The 21,292-nt window shown below is 40.8% G+C and overlaps 1 protein-coding gene across 1 annotated transcript; it reads right to left on the bottom strand.

Moving 5' to 3' along the window:
- Window positions 1-1,990: 1,990 nt before the first annotated feature.
- Window positions 1,991-3,309, bottom strand: LOC101422961 (melanoma-associated antigen B4-like). Its single transcript, XM_004471301.3, has one exon. It carries the CDS (start codon window positions 3,101-3,103, stop codon window positions 2,069-2,071), a length of 1,035 nt encoding a protein of 344 aa, XP_004471358.1. The 5' UTR covers window positions 3,104-3,309; the 3' UTR covers window positions 1,991-2,068.
- Window positions 3,310-21,292: the final 17,983 nt, after the last annotated feature.

Raw genomic sequence — 21,292 nt, 5'->3', positions numbered from 1 at the left:
TTCTGTACAAATAGATTTACTTTGTGCAGGGAAGAAGCTGTCCAAGGTGATTTTGTGGGCCCTGATCTTTTGACATTATCTGACTTTGCATATGTAGAGAATCATATTGCCACCGAATATTACCTCTTTCTATCCTTTATTCATACCTCTCATTTATTTTGATATTCTTATTGCTCTGGCTATGCATTCCAATCCAATAATTTGGCACAAAGTCCATTATTTTATTGCCTGAGATACATCTTGTAGTAGTGAGAAGAAAAGCGAATGAAAGGACACAAGGTCTGCCTTAGGCTGGGAGGAGTGGAGCAGTGAGAGTTCAAGACACTTCAGACCGTGGATTTAGTCTCTTGCCTGTCACTTACTAGCTGTGTCAGTTGGGCACATTACCACAACTTGGATAAGCTCGGTCTTCTTGGACTGGTGAAATGTGTGTATATATGTAAAGAATTTGGCACAGTGATTGCATGGCATATGTTGAGATTTTGCAGAATGGCAGACATTACTATGATGATCGTTTCCACAGATGATAACACTCACTCTGCTGATATTATTATTTTTATTTATGTGGTGTTAGAGAATAGGCACCGTTCTAAAACAAAAAAAAACTCAAATTAGCTAAAATGTGATTTAGCAAAGGCAAACTAAGTATCCAGGGATGTGAGGAAGACTTCTGCAGTTAGATACAATTCAAAGCTCCTAGAACTTGTATCAAGGACCAACTTCTTCCCTCCTTCTGTGGTGTAGTCTATCATCAACACCCTGTTTTCATTCATTTAACAACCACCAAAACTCTAAACCTTGCTTAGTATTTGCCACATTAAAAGCAAGATAAACTAATTAAAATGCCTTTTTAAGGGAGCAGACTCTGGATCCCCCAGCCTAGGACAAAGAGTGCCAGTTCAGTCTTGACTGAACCTCCCACCTCAGGGCAGTATCAATCACCCTTATTCATCAGAAACTCCCTGGACACGATGTGCATAACACATCTAGTTAGTGCACTGTGTTCAGTTGCGCTAGGACAAGAGCACAGGACACCTTCCAATACTCCCCCACTTGGAAATTCTTCCTTTTTTTAAAATACACAATCCATCAGTAGCTATTAAGAGCAATTTTCCATTCCAAGCTTACTCCCTCAACTCGGAGACGCACTATCTGAGGGTCTAATCCCAGCTCGCCACTCCCACAGTCTCATCTAACCCACCAAGCAGACTAATTTAAAGTTATCTCTCACTGAAGACCTTGAAGTTTTCCAAAGCCCCAAACTGCTTTGCCTCAGGGCATTTACACTTGACTGTTCTCATCTGGAACCTGCCCCCCTCCTCACCGCTTCTTTTTACTTGTCCTTTAGTTTTCGTGTGTGTATCACCCATTTCCTTACATGATAGCTGCTCTTAGCGTCTAAAATTCTGGGACAGGGATTTGGTCTTTTTTTCCCTAAACATCCTAATACTAGCATGAAGTCTTCTAAATAACCGATGCTCATAATGTTTATGAAATAACTGAGCCAGTAAACAAGAGGTCTAATTTATTATGAAGTAATTTCTCCAATATTCTTGAATAAGCTAAGAAAATTCAGAGAAACGTATTTAATTTCAACAAAAGGAAGACTAAAAGGAGTAAGGAGATTCAAGAATTGACCACCTTTTACATTTTTTTTCCCCTTTCTTGTGATCCCAATTTATTTTACTGCAGAGTTCTTCTCATACAGCTCCAGGGTTACCCCTATAACAGTACCATGTTATTTTGTTCTGGGTCACAGACAAAGATTCAAGGATTTTCAATTCATTTTATTAATATGAAAACTCTTATTATCAGACCTAAAAGCAACAATAAATGCGTTATCGACATCATTCAAAAACAGATTCTGAAGCTAAACAAACTTTCTATTAAATGGAACATTTGAAAATTTTAAAAAGCTTAAAAAGGCATAGATCTACAATTTATGCATGTACAACAGGAACATCAAGAAATTATGAGTTTTGTTCTCAGCAGCCCCACCTTGGCCACCTCTCCTTAGAAGGTTGACAGCCATGTTTTCATTAAAAAGTGGATAATTTTCCTTCCAACTTCACTTGAAGCGGGAGAAACAGCTGATCCTGATCCTGGGAAGTGCCCTGGCTATGGCAATACTGCCAGCCCTGCCTGCAACTCTAGCTCCAGCCCTTGCTTCCTCATCTCTCAAAGCCTCTTCATATCGCGACTGGAAAGCACTGGGGACGGTATCATTTACCTTGGCCAAAAATTCTAGAACTTTCATCTTGCTGGTTTCAGCATGGGCCCTTGGACCCCACAGGAATTCATAGCGTGGAGGATCAGTGTTGGGCACCTGCCGGTACTCCAGGTATTTTTCCCTCACCAAATCTCTGGTGATGAGCTTCCTGGTATCCCCAAAGATGAAGTGTCTCTTTCCATCATAGATGCCCAACATATTTAGGAATTCCCAGATCTCTTCCTCAGTGGCACAGTTACCATTAATGAAGATCACACCTAAGAGAGGCATTAGAAGACCACTCTTGGGAAACCCCCAGGCACCACTCAGATTTTCTTCATTGGTGAGGTCCAGTTTGCTGACAAGGGCATAAGATTGACCTCTGGAGTCCTCTTGTTTAAGGTCAAGGCCAAAGATTAGCTCCATGCGCTCAGAAGTTCTCTTGAGGATCTCAGGGAAGTGATCCTTGTACTTCCTGTTGACAATCTTCAGCATGTCCGCCTTTGTAATGGGCTCTTTCATTTTATACTTGTATAACAGGAACTGCACCAGCATACCTGCCTTCCTGGTTAGAGGATCTTTGCGGGAGCTCTTAGTGGAGGCCGGGACCTGGAAAGAACTTGGACTTTCCTCGTCTTGGCCTTTGGCACCTTCATCAGATGTTATGCATGAAATAGCTGCAGCAGAAGTGGTGGTGAATGGGGATCTCTGAGGCCCCTGGGGACTGCCAGCATAAGAGGAGTTCTGAGGAGTACCCTCAAAAACAAGAGAGGAGGACAGGATCTTATCTTCTGCTGCTGCAGGGGCTTGAGCACCCTGGAGACCCAAGGTCTCACCATGGGCCTGGCGGCGTTTCTCACGGGCACGGAGCTTACTCTTCTGACCGCGAGGCATGATGATCCTGGTAAGGGACAGCAGCAGGAGTGTGGGCAGGAGAGCAGGGGCTGTGGGCCCACTGGAGGAGGGATGATGAGAGGGTGTGCACACCTTCACCAGGGAGATTCCGCCTTGGCTGTAACAAAAGCCACCTCTGCCGTTTTTCTTGCGGTCACTGCTCTAGGAACTCAGGAGGGTCCTATTCTCCTGGTCACCCTGTCCACGAGACTCCTGTGGAAGAAGTTAGCATGTGCCTTAGGCTGCAACCTGCCAGCTCTGTTCTAAGTCAAGGGGACCCCTCTATTTACCTTCAGGACCATCATGTTAACTGATGCCCCAGTCTAGGCCCCATGCCCTTTGCAGTTCTCATCCTCAAATATCCCTGGACCCACAAGCAGGAAGTGATGAAGGGGCACCTTAGCCCACCCCCTTGCCAGGGGCACCCAATCCTGACAGTTCTGAGGGCACTCTCTGTCTAGGGGTCCTCATTACAAATTCATGGTATTCAGTTTGGTTCCAGATAGAGCCTAAGACATCCCCTTTCTTCTAACAGGTAGCTGTACTTTCAGATCAAGAATCTCACCTCCCTTAGATCTGATGTAAAAAAAGTGATAGCAGAGCCTCAGTTGGACACCTCTGCCTTGAGCTTTCAGTGACTTAAATCAGGGATGGTGCTGGACTCTTTGTTTTTCCCTTTATGTAAGATTAGGTGTTCCCCTCAGTTTTTTTCTCAAAATCCTTTATTTGACTCCTGAGAGGGCCTGACGTCGCTTTCTCTCATAGTAAGTCTCACCCTTCTCTGAGATCCATTAGGAGGAAGTGAGGGTGGTTTTATCTGGTCACACTTGCCCATGGTCTCCGAAGGCAGAAAACTGGCAAGCAGGTTCTGATTCTCCTTATCTTCACTTAGTTCTTCCTAACTGACTGCCGTTCAGGCCCATGATGGGAGGTTGCACCCAAGATCTGAAATCTGACTCATGGGAGAGCCTAAGAGTCCTCCTTCTGCTGATCTGGGACTGCCTCCCTCAGACCAAGACCACTTCTTTTTTTGGTCTACCAGGTTTATTCACAGGGGAGTAACTGCAACCCTCCTTTAAAGGGTCAGTGGCTCCTTTAGTCCTCATTTATGCAGGATGTGGGATTCCTTTCTCAGCCCACCTGAGTCCTCCACCCTTATTCCAGTTCCTCATCACCCTGAGTCCATTGGTTTGGAAACAAGGGGACAACATATCTTGCTACCTCTGCTTGGGGTTTCCCAGGGCTGACAGGGTGGCAAGACTTTGTAGGGCCCAGTCTGTTCTGGGTGGGTGCTTTTCTCAGTTCCCCATCAGGGACCTGACTCTGACTCCTGGCACAATCTGGAAGTGCTCCTTGTCCTGATCTGAGGCCTACCCCATTATTGTAAAGGCCTTTAGTTTCCTGAGGCCCCCTAAGAAGAAGTGAAGTTTTGCCTCATCTGGCCATAACAGTCCTTGATCTCCAAGATTGACAGTGTTAGAGGAATTTTATGGTGTTCTCACTGTTATGGGGTGGGTTGTCCCTTTAAGCCTTGAGGTCCTCTCCTTGTCTCCTGGCACTACCTGGAAATCGTCTGCTAAACTGAGGCTGCTTCCTTTGACCAGGTCCCTCTCTTGTCCGTGATTCCCTTTGAGGAAGTGAGTGCTACTCATCATGTCACCCTGTCCAGAGGTTTTCCAGGTCTGCCAGCAGGAGTGGAGCTCTATGTGACTCACTTCTCTCTGAGAGGGTCCCTCTCATCGTGACCCAGTAATGTCTCATTCACTGCTATTCAGGATGGTGTTTCATCCCTCTGCTGAATGGGGTCTCCCCCATTAGACCACATCCTCACCTCCCTGAGAGCATGCCTGGAGAAAATAAGGAGGCATCAAAGCTTGACATCTCTGCTCTTGGCTTCCTAGAGCTAACAGCAGGGGAGGCACAGGTGCAGCCCTTTGGATTGTGGGGATTCAGTGATCCCTATCAGCCCTCAGGGTCTTTACTCGACCCCAGACTGGTCCTGGGATTTCACCCTCTGCTGATCAGAGGACAGCCCATCAGAACAAGATCCTCACATTCCTGGGACATAAGTAAGACATCAAGGGTGAGCCAAATCCTGCCAATGCTGTTTGAGGGCTACAGGGGCTGACAGCAGGGGCAGGACTCGGTTAGTCCACAGCTCTTGATTCAGTGATCCCCTCAGTCCTTATTCAGGGTTCTGCCCTGACTCTGGGCAAGACAGGATTTCTTCCTTTACTCATCTGAGACTGCCAGGCTCAGACCAAAACCCTCGCTTCCCTGAATTGCTAGAGGGGAAGTCAGGGTACTCCACTTTTGACTACCCCATCTGGGTGGTGGTGATGGTAGCATAATATTATGAATATAATTAACAACTCTGAATTATATACTTGAATGTGGTTAAAAGGGGAAGTCTTAGGGTGTATATATGTTACTAGAATAAAAAATATTTAAAATATCCATGGAACTGCAAAAACAGTGAGCCCTAAATGAAACCATGGACTCTAGGTAATAGTACAATTCTAAATCTGTGCTTTCATCAATTGTAACAAACATACCACACCAACGCAAGTTACCAGGGAATCCTGTATTTTATGCTTGGTTGTTCTGTAAAATACAACCTCTCTAATTTAAGAATAATAACGTAGTATTAAATTAAATTAAATTTTTAAAAATCAGGGCACTTCATTGTGCCACCACCACGTTTGGGTCCATGTCCACGTCAGTATTCCGGGTCTCACCTTGACTCCTATTAGGACCTATGCCTTTCCCTCCTTTAGCACAAGGCCCTCCCCTTCATCACTCCTCCAGGCAGAAGCCAGCCTCAGAGCCCTGCTGGAACCTTCAGGGACCCACAGCAGGGGCCAGAAGTTGTGGGGGTTCCTTCTGGTATGAATTGGGTGCTTTGCTTCATTCTCCACCAAGAGTCCTCACCTTGACTCCTGACCACCCCTGAGACTCCCCCCTTGGCCAACCAGAGCTTGCCCACTCAGAATGGGTCTCACATTTCTGGAATCTCGGAGGGAGACGTCGGCATGATCCACATCCTGCCAAGGCTGTTCTGGATTTCCCGGAACTGATGGCAGGGTTGGGAGGTTATGGTACCCCAGTGTTCTGGAGTTGGTGGTCCCTCAGTCCTCACCTAGGGCCCTCACCTTGATATCTCTCAGAGCCTTTGACTCCTCCTCCTATTGACTTGAGTCATCCAGGCTCAGACAAAACCCTCACCTTTCTGAGTCCTTAGAAGGTTATGGAGGGAGTGCTGTATCTGGCTAACCAGGTCTGTGGCTTCCCAGGGCAGACTGCAGGGGTGGGACTCTGTTAGGCTTCCTCTTTTGAGAGAGGTCCCCTCACTAGCACTTAGGGGCTTTCCCTTGACTCAAGTCTCCTCCCTCTATGGAAATGGGACCAGCCCCCATTAGACCAAGGCCCTCCCTTCCTTGAGATGCACCAGACAGGAAAGAGTGGACCCCTTAACCTGACAACTGTCTTGGGTCTCCCAGGGCTGAGCACAGAAGAGGGATTGGGGGGACCTTCTCTCTTTTGGGATAGGTGGTTCTCTTATTCTTCATTCAAGGTCCTCACCCATACACCCGATCAGTCCTGGAACTCCTCTTTTTGCTTACCTGAGGTTGCTCCCATCAGATCCTCACCTTCCGAGGACCTCCCAGGGGAAGTCAGGGTAAGGCACTCCAGCCGGGACTGTTGCAGACCTCCAAGTGCTCACTGCTGGGGCGGGACTCTGTGGGGCGGGACTCTATGGGATCTGACTGTACTGGCTGTGTCCTTCTCTCATGCTCCCTCAGGGTTAGCACCTTGATATCTATCAGAGGCTGAGAGTCCTCCCTCTACTGACCTGAGATTGCCTTTCTAGGCCAAGGCTAGCCTAACCCTGAGAACTTGGAAGAATAGCTGAAAGGATGCTCTGCCCTAGATCCCTGCCTGGAGCCTCTCAGATCTGAGATCAGGGTGGCAGGTCTCTGAATAACCCCCTATATTCTGTGATGTTGAGCTTTCCAGTCGTCTTAGGTGGGGGTCCTTGTCTTGACTACTGTCTCTTTGGTGATAGGCTTCCTGGGAAATTCTACATTCCTGCAAACCCTTGAGCAGCTTTCCTACTGCAAACTGTAGAGAGAATGGGTCAGTGTCCCAGGAATGACATGAAATGGGGAAGTTGCAGCACAAAGCAGAGGCCCAGGACAGGAGGTGAGCTGTCAGAGGAAAAATCCAATGATCTATTCCTTGTCAACACCCGCCAAACTTAGAGTCTCATGTAACCTCTGTGTGCGCTAATAGATTTATTTTTTAAAGGAAGGGGTTGTCCAGGATGATTTTGTGAGCCCCTGATCTTTTGCAGTTACCTGACTTTACATATGCAGATGATCATATTGGCCCTGAATATGACCTATTTCTTTTCTTTATTCATACCTCTCAGTTATTTAAGTATTCTTATTGTTCTGGCTGCATATTCCAATCCAGTAGCCCTAGACTGGAAAGGACACAGAGTTCTTCTTTTTATCTCCTGAGAAACATTGTTGAGTAGCAAGAATAAAATTGAAATTAGTGACTCAAGATCTGCCTCAGGCTGGGAGGAAGAGAACAGGGAGAGCTCTAGAGGAATTCAGACCAAGGGTCTGGCCCAGCCCTGTCATTTACCAGCCGTGACAATTTAGGCACATTCTCAAACTCTTGGAGCTTCAAGTTCTTCATCTGTGAGCTGGGTTTGATAATTCTTGCCTTCTAAACTTCGGGAAGGTGTGAAAGGTGTGTAAAGTTATCTGGAAAAGTGTCTGGCACCTATTTAGATGTACAGAGTTTCAGTTATTGCTATCATTAATTTGATCCCCAATACTACCACCCATCCTACTGGGATTTTTATTCTAAATCCAGAAGATGTCAGAGATTATGCAGCACTCTGATACAATGAAAACCAAATCGGCCCAAAATGCTCCTTAACAAGGAAACCCAAGTGGTATTTACTCATTACTGAAGTCATTAAATGTGGGCATGAGGTGGATTTCTCCAGTTGTATGCAACAAAAACTGCTACAATTTGTGCTAAAGGCCAACTTCCTTCCTTCCCAGCTACCCTTCCATCTGAATGATCCTTGTTTTCATTAATTTAGCCAACACCAAACATCTAGACCTCTCTTAGAATTTGCCAAATTACACACACTATAGCCTGTTTCGAATGCTTGCTTAATGGAACGGGTCCTGACTTCCCCAAACCAGGACAATCATGGCCAGCCCAGTAGCCTTTTTGTATCTCACCTCATGTGTGTATCACCCTTATTTCTCAGACAATCCCTGGACACAATGTTCATAAAATACCTACTTTGTGCACTGTGTTCAACTGCACTGGGATAAGAGCACTGGGCACCTTCCATTTCTGTCCCGATTTCTCTCTGGTTTACCCACATTTCCGAAGTAACTGCTAAGAGTTTCAGGGAGCAGATGTGGCTCAAGCAGTTGAGTGCCTGCTTCTCACAGGGGAGGTTCTGAAAAAAAAGCAAAACACACAAATAAACCAAATCAGGAGAGCCAAAGTGGCTCTGTGGTTGAGGACCAACTTCCCATATGCAAGGCCCTGGGTTCAGTCCCCAGCCCCCAGTACCTCAAAAAAAAAACACACAAAAACAAACAAAAAACAGAGTGAGTTTCCATTCCAGGCTTAATGTCTCAGCTCTAGGACACGCCATCTGAAGGTCTAGCCCTGTTCACCACTGCCACAGCCTCATCTAGCCCACTATATGCAGCCTAACTTAAAATTACCTCCCACCAAAGGATTGCCGTGTCCCAAGGCCCCAAACTGCCATGCCTTAGGGAATTTACTCTTGACTGCTCTCAACTGGAACCATCTCCCCCTCCTCACCCCTTCTTTTTTTTCCATATAATAAACTTTATTTTTAAAGCTGTTTCAGATTACAGAAAAGTTACATTGAAAGTAAAAGGGATTCCCATATACCCACCCCCTCCCACTGCCACATTTTCCCCTATTAATTACATCTTACAATAGGTGGTACATTTGCTACAATTGATGAATAAATATTGAACCTTTGCTACCAACCGAGGTCTATAGTTTTCCTTATGCTTTATACTGTGCACCATACAATTTTATAGGTTTTGACAAAATGTATCCTTGTCCTGAGTTCATAGAAGTTATCTCCCCCTCTTCCTTATATGACAGCTGCTCTTAGATCTAAATTCTATGGTCAGTGGCTCCGTCACCTTTTTCTTAGCCTCTTCACTACTAGCACTGAGCCTTGTAAAGAGGAGATGTTCAGTTAACAGTTGGGGAATAAAAAATTGCCAGTGAGAAAGACATATAATTTATTACAATTTAATTTAAGTTGAATAAATTCATGTCTATATCTTTTAATTTTACAAAAAAAATTAATAAAAGGAATACAACACACCAAGAATTGTCAACTTTTTACTTCTTTCTTTATTCTCTCTCTCAAGGTCCCAAATATTTTATTATGGGTTTCTTTCATAGTTCCAAGAAAATCCCTATTCCAAAGCCATACTATCTTGTTCTGGATCATACAAAAAAAAAAAAAAGATTCAAGGATATTTGATTTATTTTATTAATTACCAAAACCCTCATTCTTAAACTTGATAAAAAGCAACAAAGGTGTGGCCCATGTCATTCAAAAACTTATATTCTGAAGCTAGATAAGTCTTTCACTAGAAGGAACATTTGAAAATACAAAAAAAAAGTAAAACCTACAATTTTCCTATATTGAACAGGAACACAGAAAAGATATGCATTGTGTACTCTCTATCACCACCTCAACCCTCTACTATTTAGAGCTTGGACTTCTCACTTCATACACAAAGTGAAGATCTCACTAGGTGTGGGAGACTCTGTTGGCCATGACCCTGGGATATACCCCGGCCATGGCAGTAGTGCCAGCCATAGCAGTAGTGCCAGCCCTGTCTGCAACTCTGGTTCCAGCTCTCTGTTGCTCATCTCTCAGTATGTCGTCATACAGGGATTGAAAGGTACTTAGAATGGTATCATTGACCTTGACCAAAATTCCAGAACTTACATCTTGATGGTTTCAGCATGAGCCCTTGGACCCCACAAGAATGATAGCATGGAGGATCACTGTTGGGCAGTTGGCAGTACTCCAGGTACTTCTCCTGCACTGAATTTCTGGTGATGAGCTTCCTGGGATCCCCAAAGTTGAAGTGCTTCTTCCCAGAATATATATCCAGAAGTGCAAGAGGAAATAACACAAGGCAAAAGAAATACAGGATGTGTTTATTTCTTTAAAAAAAAACCTTTTTATTGTATTATCATATATTCAACCCAAATTTTCCCATTTTAACCACTTTCAAGTGTACAATTCAGTGGTGTTAATTGCATTCACAATATTGTGCTACCATCACCAATATTCATTACCCAAACTTTTCATCATCTCCAACAGAATTTGTGCACCCATTAAGCAATAACTCAGGCTTTATCTTGGGGTTTAGACTTAAAGTGTACAGATAATTAGAAGTGTGTTGACCTGGTCAAGGTATTTTTAAATGCTGTTTTTCAAAGCATTATAAGATACTAGAGAAACAAGACAGTGGCTCCAGTCAGCTGACATAAAACAATTGCATATGAGTAACATATATAAAGTAATATTTACTGCATCTCTTGGGTAATTTTCGTATTCATTACAGTCTACATCTCCCAGGGAAATAAAACTCATGAATGTCATTAATATATTGTTTTAGTCATGTTCTAGCTAATTAATAAATATATTGCATATTACCATTTCTGAAACTGTGCCTCCAGCATATATTTTAGCAATGCCTCTTCAGTGGGATTTTAGTATTTTTAATATTTCCCTCTATGATATTTGGATATGTATATGGTTTTAAAATCTTGTAAAACTATTGATCAGACAAATGGAGCAGGGTTTTGTGAGTTTGCTGAAAGACATTTCAGTTAAAACAAATCTACAGAGGGGCCACTGACATTGGGAGACAACTTCAAGTTATATAATTACATGCAACCATGTGTCATTCTTCCATTAGAGAGAAGGAAACATAAAAAACTCAATCGATATTTAAGTGGATTATCAGTCTTTTTCTTAAGGAGTATCTAAAAATTTATCTTTAAAGACAATGATTGTTCAAAGTACTAGCTTTGTTCAAGAGAATCATTCTTATATTTCTTATGGGTTTTATATTTTATAATAAAAGCATATTCAAAATATTAATGTTTATGGTTTGAAATGGTCACTGCAGAGAGGGAGGAAAATAGGAAAAACAGAAAGAAAGCAACAACAGCAGCAATAAAATCGCTACCACTCAGAGACATTTGCTGTTATCGAAATATTTTTCTTGTTTGTTATTAGGCAATTTTGGAAGACTCTGAAAAAAAATTTGGCTTAGCATACACAAACCACCTAGTGAATAATTACAGAATCCTACCACCTAGTTAGTTCTTTTCAGTTTGCAGATGGGTAAAGAAACTCAGCCCCAAGACAAGAATGCTGCTCTTTAAATAATTCCTCACTACTTTCCCTCATCTAATAACTATATGCTGTTTTGATTACTGCAGGGCTTTGCTTAAGCAGTTGACAATGGTTCTTCTTTTAAAAAAGAACCCTAGAGAGAAAATAGCAAAGAATTGCCTAAGATTTTCAGAGAGCAAGAATAAACGGAAACAAAAATCATCCATCAGGATTTGAACATCAGGTCTTTCCAGTGAGTGACAGAGAACACCTAATGTACAAGGAAATTTTTCTCTGAACTTTAACATCTACTAACACACACAATGGCCAGGTGATCTACATATGTTACATAGTTGTGCAATGAGTTGGATTTGATATGACATTCCTGACTGAAAGCTAGATGTCTAGATCAAATTGTTGTGATCTAGAAAGATGGGCCCTTAATTTATAGAGTATATCAAATGTGTATCCAAGTCCAAATTGGTAGTACTAAGGCTTCCCTGGTTTTTCCTGATTGAAGATGACATAGACTATTTGGAAAACAAAATGGTATGCACACGAGGGGTAACTAAAGCAATATTTCTTTAATGACAAATACCACTAAGTGTCCAAATCCAGAACAATATCATATGATCAACAAAAAGTACAAGAGATATTTCAAAGTTAATCAATTATTAGATGTTGAAATTAAAGGAATTCTCTTTTACGGTGGAATATGAAGATCTTTGATAAATTCAGAGTCCATTCACATGCCTAGAATATACAACAATGCTCCAGAGAGTCATACAAATGACATAGGGGGAAAAGTGTATTTGTGTGCACTGGAGGAAGTGAGATGAAGAGTAGACCAATGGAAACAGACAAAACAGTAGAGGCCTGGGTAAGCTGTGGGAAAGCAATGGACAATAGGACTTGCCAGGTCTTAAAATTAAACAGTGGTTTTCACTCAATGATAATTACTTGAAGAGTTCATAAAGACTACAAATTTCCAGGCCCACTCCACCCCTGAATCAAGAGGAGCCCTGTAATCTAGATTTTTAAAAAGAAGCCTCAAGTAATTCTTATGAGAAGCCGAATTGGGAGCCACATTGTCTCCCACACGATGTCTTGTTAGTATTTCATTAAGAATAAGATCCCAGGGTCCACAGGATGGAGAACTAGAGTATGGATTAGAGTGGACTTACTGATATTCTATTTTGGAACTATTGTGATTAGTAATGGAAGAAATTGTAGCATTGGTGTGGAGAAAGTGGCCACAGTAGCTGCTGATGATAGGGAGAGAGAAGAAGAGATATAATGTGGGGGTATTTTCAGGACTTGGAGTTGTCCTGGGTGGTACTGCAGGGACAGATGCTGGACATTGTATGTCCTGCCAAGGCCCACTGGGTGGACTGGGGGAGAGTGTAAACTACAATGTAAACCACTATCCATGTGGTGCAGCAGTGCTCCAAAACGTACTCCTCAAATGCAATGAATGTCCTCGATGATGAAAGAGGTTGTTGATGTGGGAGGAGTGAGGTGAGGGGGGTTATATTTTTTTAATGTAACTGGATGGAATGTGGGAGAGTATGGGCCATGATGTGGACCATTGACCATGAGGTGCAGAGATGCCCAGAGATGTACTTACCAAATGCAATGGATGTGTCATGATGATGGGAGTGAGTGTTGCTGGGGGGGGGGGGGGGGAAGTGGCAGGGTGGGGGTGATGGGGTTGAATGGGACCTCGTATTTTTTTTAATGTAATATTTTTACAAAATCAATAAAAAAAAAGAGAGAGAGAAAAAGAATAAGAAGTGCTACACTCTTGGAAATTAAGGTTTTCCCAGAATGTAAGAAAAGTGTTTTCCATTTAAATTCACATATACTAGTCAGAAATCCATAGATATCCTGGAAGTTCTATTAAAGTTTTGGTGATCATTTTTAACTGCTGAGCTTTCCTTCAATACTAGACATTTTTTTCAGCTGGCTGTGGACATTTACTAAAATATAAGCTTCAAACTGTCCAAATTGTGTAGGGTGAATAAAGTAAGAGTGGCTCAAAATGTTATTTGAAACCTAGATAAGGAACTATTAATATTTAGAGTATTTGGGTAGGTGACAACAAAAACAGTTTTTAGGTCACACTTAATGTTCTTTTTCCATTCTTTTTTTAAAGACTTCTCATATATTTATTAACCTCTTTCCACTTCAATACTTATAACTAAGTTTCTTTATGTCCTTATGCCACAGTTGAAAACAAGATTATATATGTATAGATTACATTTCAGTTCCTAATAACTGTCCAACATATATTTTTCTTCTCCTTCAAATAAATTTCCAATAGGAGAGACATAGACTTTTACTTATTATCCAGAACATTTAAAATCAGTATTTTAAATGCAGCAGACCCTAATGACTTATTCGATGAGTTGGAAAAAAAATTAAACTTTTTCAATTGAGAAAAGCATATATATTCAGTACAGTAGACAGTAAAATGACACTGTGGCTATGTATATTTAAATTCAAATAAATTGAAAATAAAGTAAACATTCAGTTCTTCAGTTGGACGAGCCACATTTCAAGTGTTTAGTAGCCACATGTAGCTACCATACTAGACAGAACAGATATAAAACATTTCCATCAATGTACAAATTTCTATTGGACAGTGTTGATCTGTACAAATCCTTCCTTCCTTCCTGTTATTCATCATTCCTTTAATAAATGTATGTTGAATGCTTCTATGGGCCAGAGCATTTATGTTAGAGCTATATTGATTTATAAGAGCATAATTATCTCTTCCCTCAAGAAACTGAGAGTCCAGTTAATAAGCTGTTTAGTGTGTACATATTACAATGACTACACAGCATATTTTATTAGAAAAAAGTTCATATTCATTAAATGCTTGGCATGTATAGATTTCATATAATAACTGCACTAATATTCTCATAAACTACATGATGATGTAAAATCTCCACTTTACAGGTGAGAATACTAAGTTACAGAGAAGTTCTGACTAATTGGGATCCAGGCCATATTGCCACACTGACTGGTAAATATTTGGCTTATCACCCTTAGAAAAGTTTTTATTTAGCCAGATCATGGAGCACACATAATTAGCGGCACTTGATCTTGAGAAGGACTTTCTGAAAGGAAAGAGGACAACAAAGGAAGGAGATAGGAAACAAGTTGGCATATTCTGGAACATACCACAAGCCGCAGGTCAATAGTCTATGCTGGTTACAATGAAGAAGGAGATGAATCTGCTAAATCTTAATCCTGGTTTGCGGCGCCAGAGACAAGTTTAGACATGTGCTTTCCCCCTCAAATAAGAACTTTTTTTTTTTAAGAGTAGACTTTCTAACCTGACTTAAAAAGTAGTTTTCAGATGCAATCTTTCTTTCTACTTGGTCTTAACTTTCCATTATGATTCTTACTATCTATATTCTCCAATGCATTGTTGATTAACTTCAGGCATCCAACTCTTGTACTCTAGGTTGCTTATCAGTTGCATATTTCAGTTTCTGATGACTCTGCTTTGACTTTTAGGCCAGGCTGACTTACACTGACTATCCTCAACAAAACAAAACAAACAAACAAATGAAAAACCTCAGGAATTTGCAGTATCAGCTACCTATGTCTGGCATTAGGGACAAAAGTTGGAACCTTTGTTTCCAAACAGCTTTTTTGTCCCTTTGGTTTTGAATCATGACCGCACAATCAAGACTTAAAGGAAGCCTGAAAGTTATTGTTTTTATTGGAAATTACAGTGCTCTGAACTTGGCATGGAACGGAAAAACATTTTCCAGCCTGGTCTACTTTACCCGAGCTGGGCCTCTAAACAGTTTTGTACCATAATTTTAGCACTGAAAGCCACAATGACTTTTTTGAATTTCTAATTGGTGTGGTCTTTCTCCATGATTTCCATTAATTTGCAGTGATCACTTTTCTCAAGTGTGTGTGTGGGCGTGTGTATGTTTTATATAGGTTTTCAGAATGACCTGCCAATAAAACTGTTACTCCCCTTTTGAAAACAAAGATAAACTAAGTATAAGAAGCCAGGTAAAACAAAGACCAATTTATTCTATGGATTTTCATTTTAGCGCTATCTCACAGGTCAGTTGTTCCAGTTTAATTGATCTGAAGTTTCCTGTTGGTCAAACCCTTCCTCAGCACATCCTATTTTGCAATATACATGTTGCCTGTAGATGTCACTATACCCTTATAATTCTTCTGAGTGACACCGTCCCCCTTCCATCAGAGTTACAGGAATGAATGTTTGAAGGGATGTTGAATTTCTGTTTTCTAAGCAGAGAATTGAAAGGCAAGATTCCCCAGCATATAAAATTGCAAATCAGGTAGTGACTTAAACACACGCGTACGCACATACATACATGTACAAAGACCAGGAGTAGTTTTTAAAGGTAGGTAATTATATTTGCTACCTTTGTTTTATTAGTCAGTTGGATACCCTTCCAATTAATTTTTAAAAAGAGCCAATGAAGAATGTGGGCTTGCCTCTATTACCTCTCTTTTCTTCTTTATTTATGCATGGCCTTTTGAAAGTTTAGCCGACAAATAACCAAATCATGTTTCGGCAATTGTTTTCCCACAGGATCTTAGAGGAGTTGAATAAAATGGGTTTATTGTCTAAAAGAAAAGATGGTGAGAATGATGCTTTCATGGATTAATAAATGTAGAAGAAATATACACAAATATGTCTGGTTTAAGGAATAGGTTGTAGCCTGAGAACTGGAGCTGGCAAATGCCTCCCAAACTAGGCATGAACTATTTGTTGTCCTCTCTTCATGCAATTGGGTGACATAACAGTTAATAGCACAGAATGGGGTGCTGTATTGAATATTCATCACAGCAGTATAGGAATTTCAGGGGAGCCGACAAGTTAATTGCAATACCTGAAGTAGAATATGGATGTCAAAAATGAATGAATATGGATGCAGGAAATCAGTAAGATTGAGAGTTAAGATTTTGGCAGTTTTCCTTCTTGCACTGAGCCATAGAGCTCTGAACCCAGTAGCATATCAGGAAGCCATGTTTTTTGGGCCTAGGGATCCCTTTGTCATGGCTTGTAGCACACTAAAGTGTTCCAGGTGGGGAGACAAGGACGCTCAGAAGTGACTGAGATCCTTACAAAGCCTTAGCATAATTACAAATGACAGGCCTTACTCAGTGAGGGAAACACAGTTAGAGCTGAAGCAGTAAGTGATCTCAGATTTTCAAAGGCAAAGAGAGTTGGAGAAAGCTTTGGCTAATTGAATTCAGTTTTCAGGTAGTAAAGTATATGTCCAGCTTATCCTCCAGTTGATGCTGATTGCCAAAGGCCAGGTCTCCAAATAACTTCCACTGGATCAATGGTGTGTGTGTGTGGGGGGGGGGAGGCATTACAGAGTCATATCCTTCTGCAACATAAGCTGAGAAGAGAGAAAAAAAGCCAATAAACAATGTCACTGGAAGTACCACATGTGAAAAAGTAAGAAAATAAAAATAAAGTGTGTAGAATAGAAAAGTCTGAAATAAACTCTACAGATGAGTATGGATTTGGGCAAAAATCAATAATAGCATGGCATAATTTAGGCATCATTGAGGCTGGGGATAACCACTGCCAATGTTATTAAGGCCTTGAATTACTGCTATTCGTCAACAAGATTCATATTCCTTGTTACACAGTAACTTCTTTTTAGTGGGCTAAAACAGAGTTCGTTCATCCTGATTTCCTCCATGGCACCTAGCCATGAAGTGAAACCTAATGGATGCTCAAAAAATATTTGCTGATTAAATAAACTAATAAAAGCAGAAGATATACAATGAGGAACATTAGAATTTGGGTAGTACTTGGACACTGGCATTAAAAAAGATTAGGATATCAAAAATGTTTTGATTGTCATGATTTGGAGATTGTGAAAAAGTGCTGACAGATACTTGGAACGTAGATGGGAAATTCAGTTTGTAAGCAAGAGAATCAGTTCCTTTGAGGATATACGGAGATGGTCCATATTTGATGGATAAATATATAATAAACTGAGCTTAAAGCCAGTCAGTTGAAAATATGGACTGGAAGGAAAGGAATTGGATAGATAGATTTAGGATTCCTCAGTGGAGAGGAGAACTTTAAAGTTTCAAAATGGATTATCCCCTAAAGGAATATATGTAACATATTATGCATGTGAAGGTCAAGAACCAAGTACTTTGGAATATCTGAAATCAGCAAGTGGAAAAAGAAAGAGGACTCAAACAAACTGATGAGGAAATAGTGTTATGTTACCTGAGAAAAAGAAAATGGTCAAAAAGGCTACAAGAATGCTCAGGAATGATTAACATATGCTACAGGAAGGAATTTAGATGTATAAACAGAAGAGAGCAAACAAAAAAAACCCTTACTAAATTTTGCCAACAGGACTTTAGTCACCTAAGAGTACTGCCTTACTAATGACATTGTACAATTTTAACTTATATTTTCAGCAGGGAGTTGGCAGGGGTGGATGGGATATGTGGTAAGGAAACAGAAACCACAGAAACCACAGACACAAGTGGAGCTTGTAAAAAAAAAAGAAGAGCTTGGAACAGGTTTATTATGTAAGGTCAAGTTATATGGAATCTGCATCCAGCATCCGTGTGGAATCTAAGCCCCCTCTTGACATAGATGTGGAGTGGACACAGCCAATCCAAGGTCCACAGGATGGAGGAATAGAATATGGATTAGAGTGGACTTACTGATATTCTATTCATGAACTATTGTGATTAGTAATGGAAGAAAATGTGGCATTGGTGTGGAGAAAGTGGCCATGGTGGCTGCTGGGTGTGGGGAATGGGAGGAAGAGATGAGATGTGGAGGCGTTTTCGGGACTTGGAGTTGTTCTGGGTGGTGCTGCAGGGACAATTACTGGACATTGTAGGTCCTCCCATGGCCCACTGGATGAAACGTGGGAGAGTGTGGGCTATGATGTGGACCATTGACCATGAGGTGCAGCGATGCTCAGAGATGTATTCACCAAATGTGGCTATGGGGGGAGTAGTGGGGTGAGGGGGTGAGGGGTATATGGGGACGGAATATTTTTTGAATATAATATTAAAAAAATAATAAAGACAAAAAAATCTTAAAAAATAAATAAAACATGTTTTTAAAAAAAGTTACATGGAATCTTTTTCCCACTCGATGGTCCTTTGCCTTGATAATTTGGAAATGTTTAATGAGAAGAGCTGAAGCTAGACTAACTTCATATGTGAATACCCAAGAAAAGCAAGGATATAGTGTTCAAAATGTTTAGCCATGATTTTTAGATGAAAACAAAACCATTTATTTTTTCTAAAAGTTTTTGTACCTCTTTTTAGGAGGGGGGCATGGGCTAATCTGTGTCTTTTGAAAGCTGTGCTCTCCCTCAGAGGAAAATAAACACTTTAAGCTGAAATTAACCTGAAAATATAGAAGATCCACAAATCCTTTCCATGGGTCCCCATGTGAGAACCTTTAATTTAGCCAACAGCATGCAAATTTGTTGACTTGACTCTTCATTTGGGAAAAGCATGGAATAGGATGATAAATTCTCCCAGTCTGGCTGTGTTATGAAAAGATATAATGCTTTTCTTAGATTATAATTGCCTTCTTTACAAAACTAGACCATAGGTCCAAATTATCTCTTAGGACCGTTTAGTCAAGTGTGTTACATGCTATGATTCTACTTAAGCCAATAAAGAACATTTTATCACTGAATCAATTCTCTATTTGTATGATTATGTTTCTATTCACAAAACGCCAGGCCATATTATAGAATCTGAGATACACATCTCAGTTTATGCTTACCAGATATTTAGAAGGCAGGTATAAATTGTATTTTAAATCCCTAGGTGAACACAAGTTGCTCCTTAATAACTCTTAGTTCCTCTCCATACAAGTTTTGAATTTTTCCTTATTTTCCCAGTGACTTTGAACTCTCTTTTACAAGAGATACACTAGCAACTTGGAATATACTCACAGCAGGCCACTTTCACTAGGGGAGTGATAAAATTTAGCTTCTTAAAAAAAGTTAGACCATTGTTTCTTTTGAACATTTTGAAGTTCTTCTGCAAAACAAGAATTGAAAGAAGTCAAACAGGACTCTTCACAGAGAGCAAGAGCTTTAGTAGCAGGAAATGCGACAGGGTCAAATGAACGTGCTCAAGATAGGAGAGAAAGAGACAGGAAGATGAAGGCCTAAGAAGTGAAAAGAACATAAGGAGATGACAGGCTAGCCGAATTTCTGCTCCATTTCATGTTGCGCCTTATGGGTTTATCGGGAGTGGCTTCCTGGGACAAAATACCTTGTCAAGAACTTAGTTATTTCTAAAGAATATTTAGCGGATTTGAATCTCTGGACTGACAATGTGATAGCCAGGTCCTGAGCCTCAACAGACTCCAGCACCTACAATATGATTTATTGGACTTATCACACTCAGCTAAGATGGAGTTGAAGAAGGACAACCACCACACCATGGAGCCTAGAGTGATTACAACTGAAAGTGGGAGGATTGCATCCAACATCCATGTGGAATCTGAGCCTCCTCTTGACATAGAGGTGCAATGGACACAACCAATCCAATGTCCACATAGAAGAGGTGGCATTGGATTGGGAAAAGTGGACATGGTGGACGATGGGTATGGGGAAAGGCAGGAAGAGATGAGAGGTGGAGGCGTCTTTGGGACATGGAGCTGCCCCGGATGGTGCTTCAGAGGTAATCACCGGACATTGTAAATCCTCACAGGGCCCACTGGATGGAATGGAGGAGAGTATGGGCCATGATGTGGACCATTGACTATGAGGTGCAGAGGTGACCAAAGATGTACTTACCAAATCCAATGGATGTGTCATGATGATGGGAACGAGTGTTGCTGGGGGGGGGGAGAGGTGGGGTGGGGGGGGTGGGGTTGAATGGGACCTCACATATATATTTTTAATGTAATATTATTACAAAATCAATTAAAAAAAAGTAAAAAAAAAAAAATGAGCCCCAAGATCATAAAAAAAAAAAAAAGAATGAACACAAGACAGGTTTGTCTTCACTTGTGAGTATTAAACCTCTAGACTTTATGGAAAGTAAGATTTGAAACCTGCATTCTGATTGTTTTAGAGGAAAGAGAAAGTATTGTTACCTGGTTCTTCTCAACCTAAATTCCCTCTTTAAAGTCATCTAGCAAAAATTTCAGGAAGGTATCAGTCTTCCAAACTAACACTTTTCTAGCACCATGAGAAGAGGCATTTAGAGGCAAATATGGTTTATGGCACTTAGCAGGATAAGATAATTATAGCTATATAGTTAATGTCTATGATGGAAATACTTAAGTTAGAGTTAATTCTAAGACGCAGTCAGAATTTTCAGACTTGTATTTCAAAAAAGGAAAAAACATTCAAATACCTGAAAATCAACAGTGGAACACTTTTATTGCTAAATACTCTTTAGAAAACCCATTAAACATCAACATAGAAATGGATTCAAAAGTACAAATTGCATCAGAGATCCAGGAGTATTGCACCCCTGTATGGCTACTTGATTCTAAAACTTGCCATAATTGCTTGCTGATGCAGCAGACATCTAACGATGCAGTAGGGACAGCAAATAATAACTCTCTAGATGATTTCTTTATAACTGAACATTACCAGAATTGGCTTTATAGAGTGTTTAACAGCCTATTTCTTTGATGTAGGAAATATTCAGTTTTCTAGTACATTGTACTAGCTGTTTTGGAAGGCTCAGCTGTTTTCTGTCCT

Source organism: Dasypus novemcinctus, chromosome X (genome assembly GCF_030445035.2).
Source record: "Dasypus novemcinctus isolate mDasNov1 chromosome X, mDasNov1.1.hap2, whole genome shotgun sequence".
Lineage (NCBI taxonomy): Eukaryota > Metazoa > Chordata > Mammalia > Cingulata > Dasypodidae > Dasypus > Dasypus novemcinctus.
Note: the sequence above shows the minus strand (reverse complement) of the source record. Positions and strands in the feature narration are given on the sequence as shown.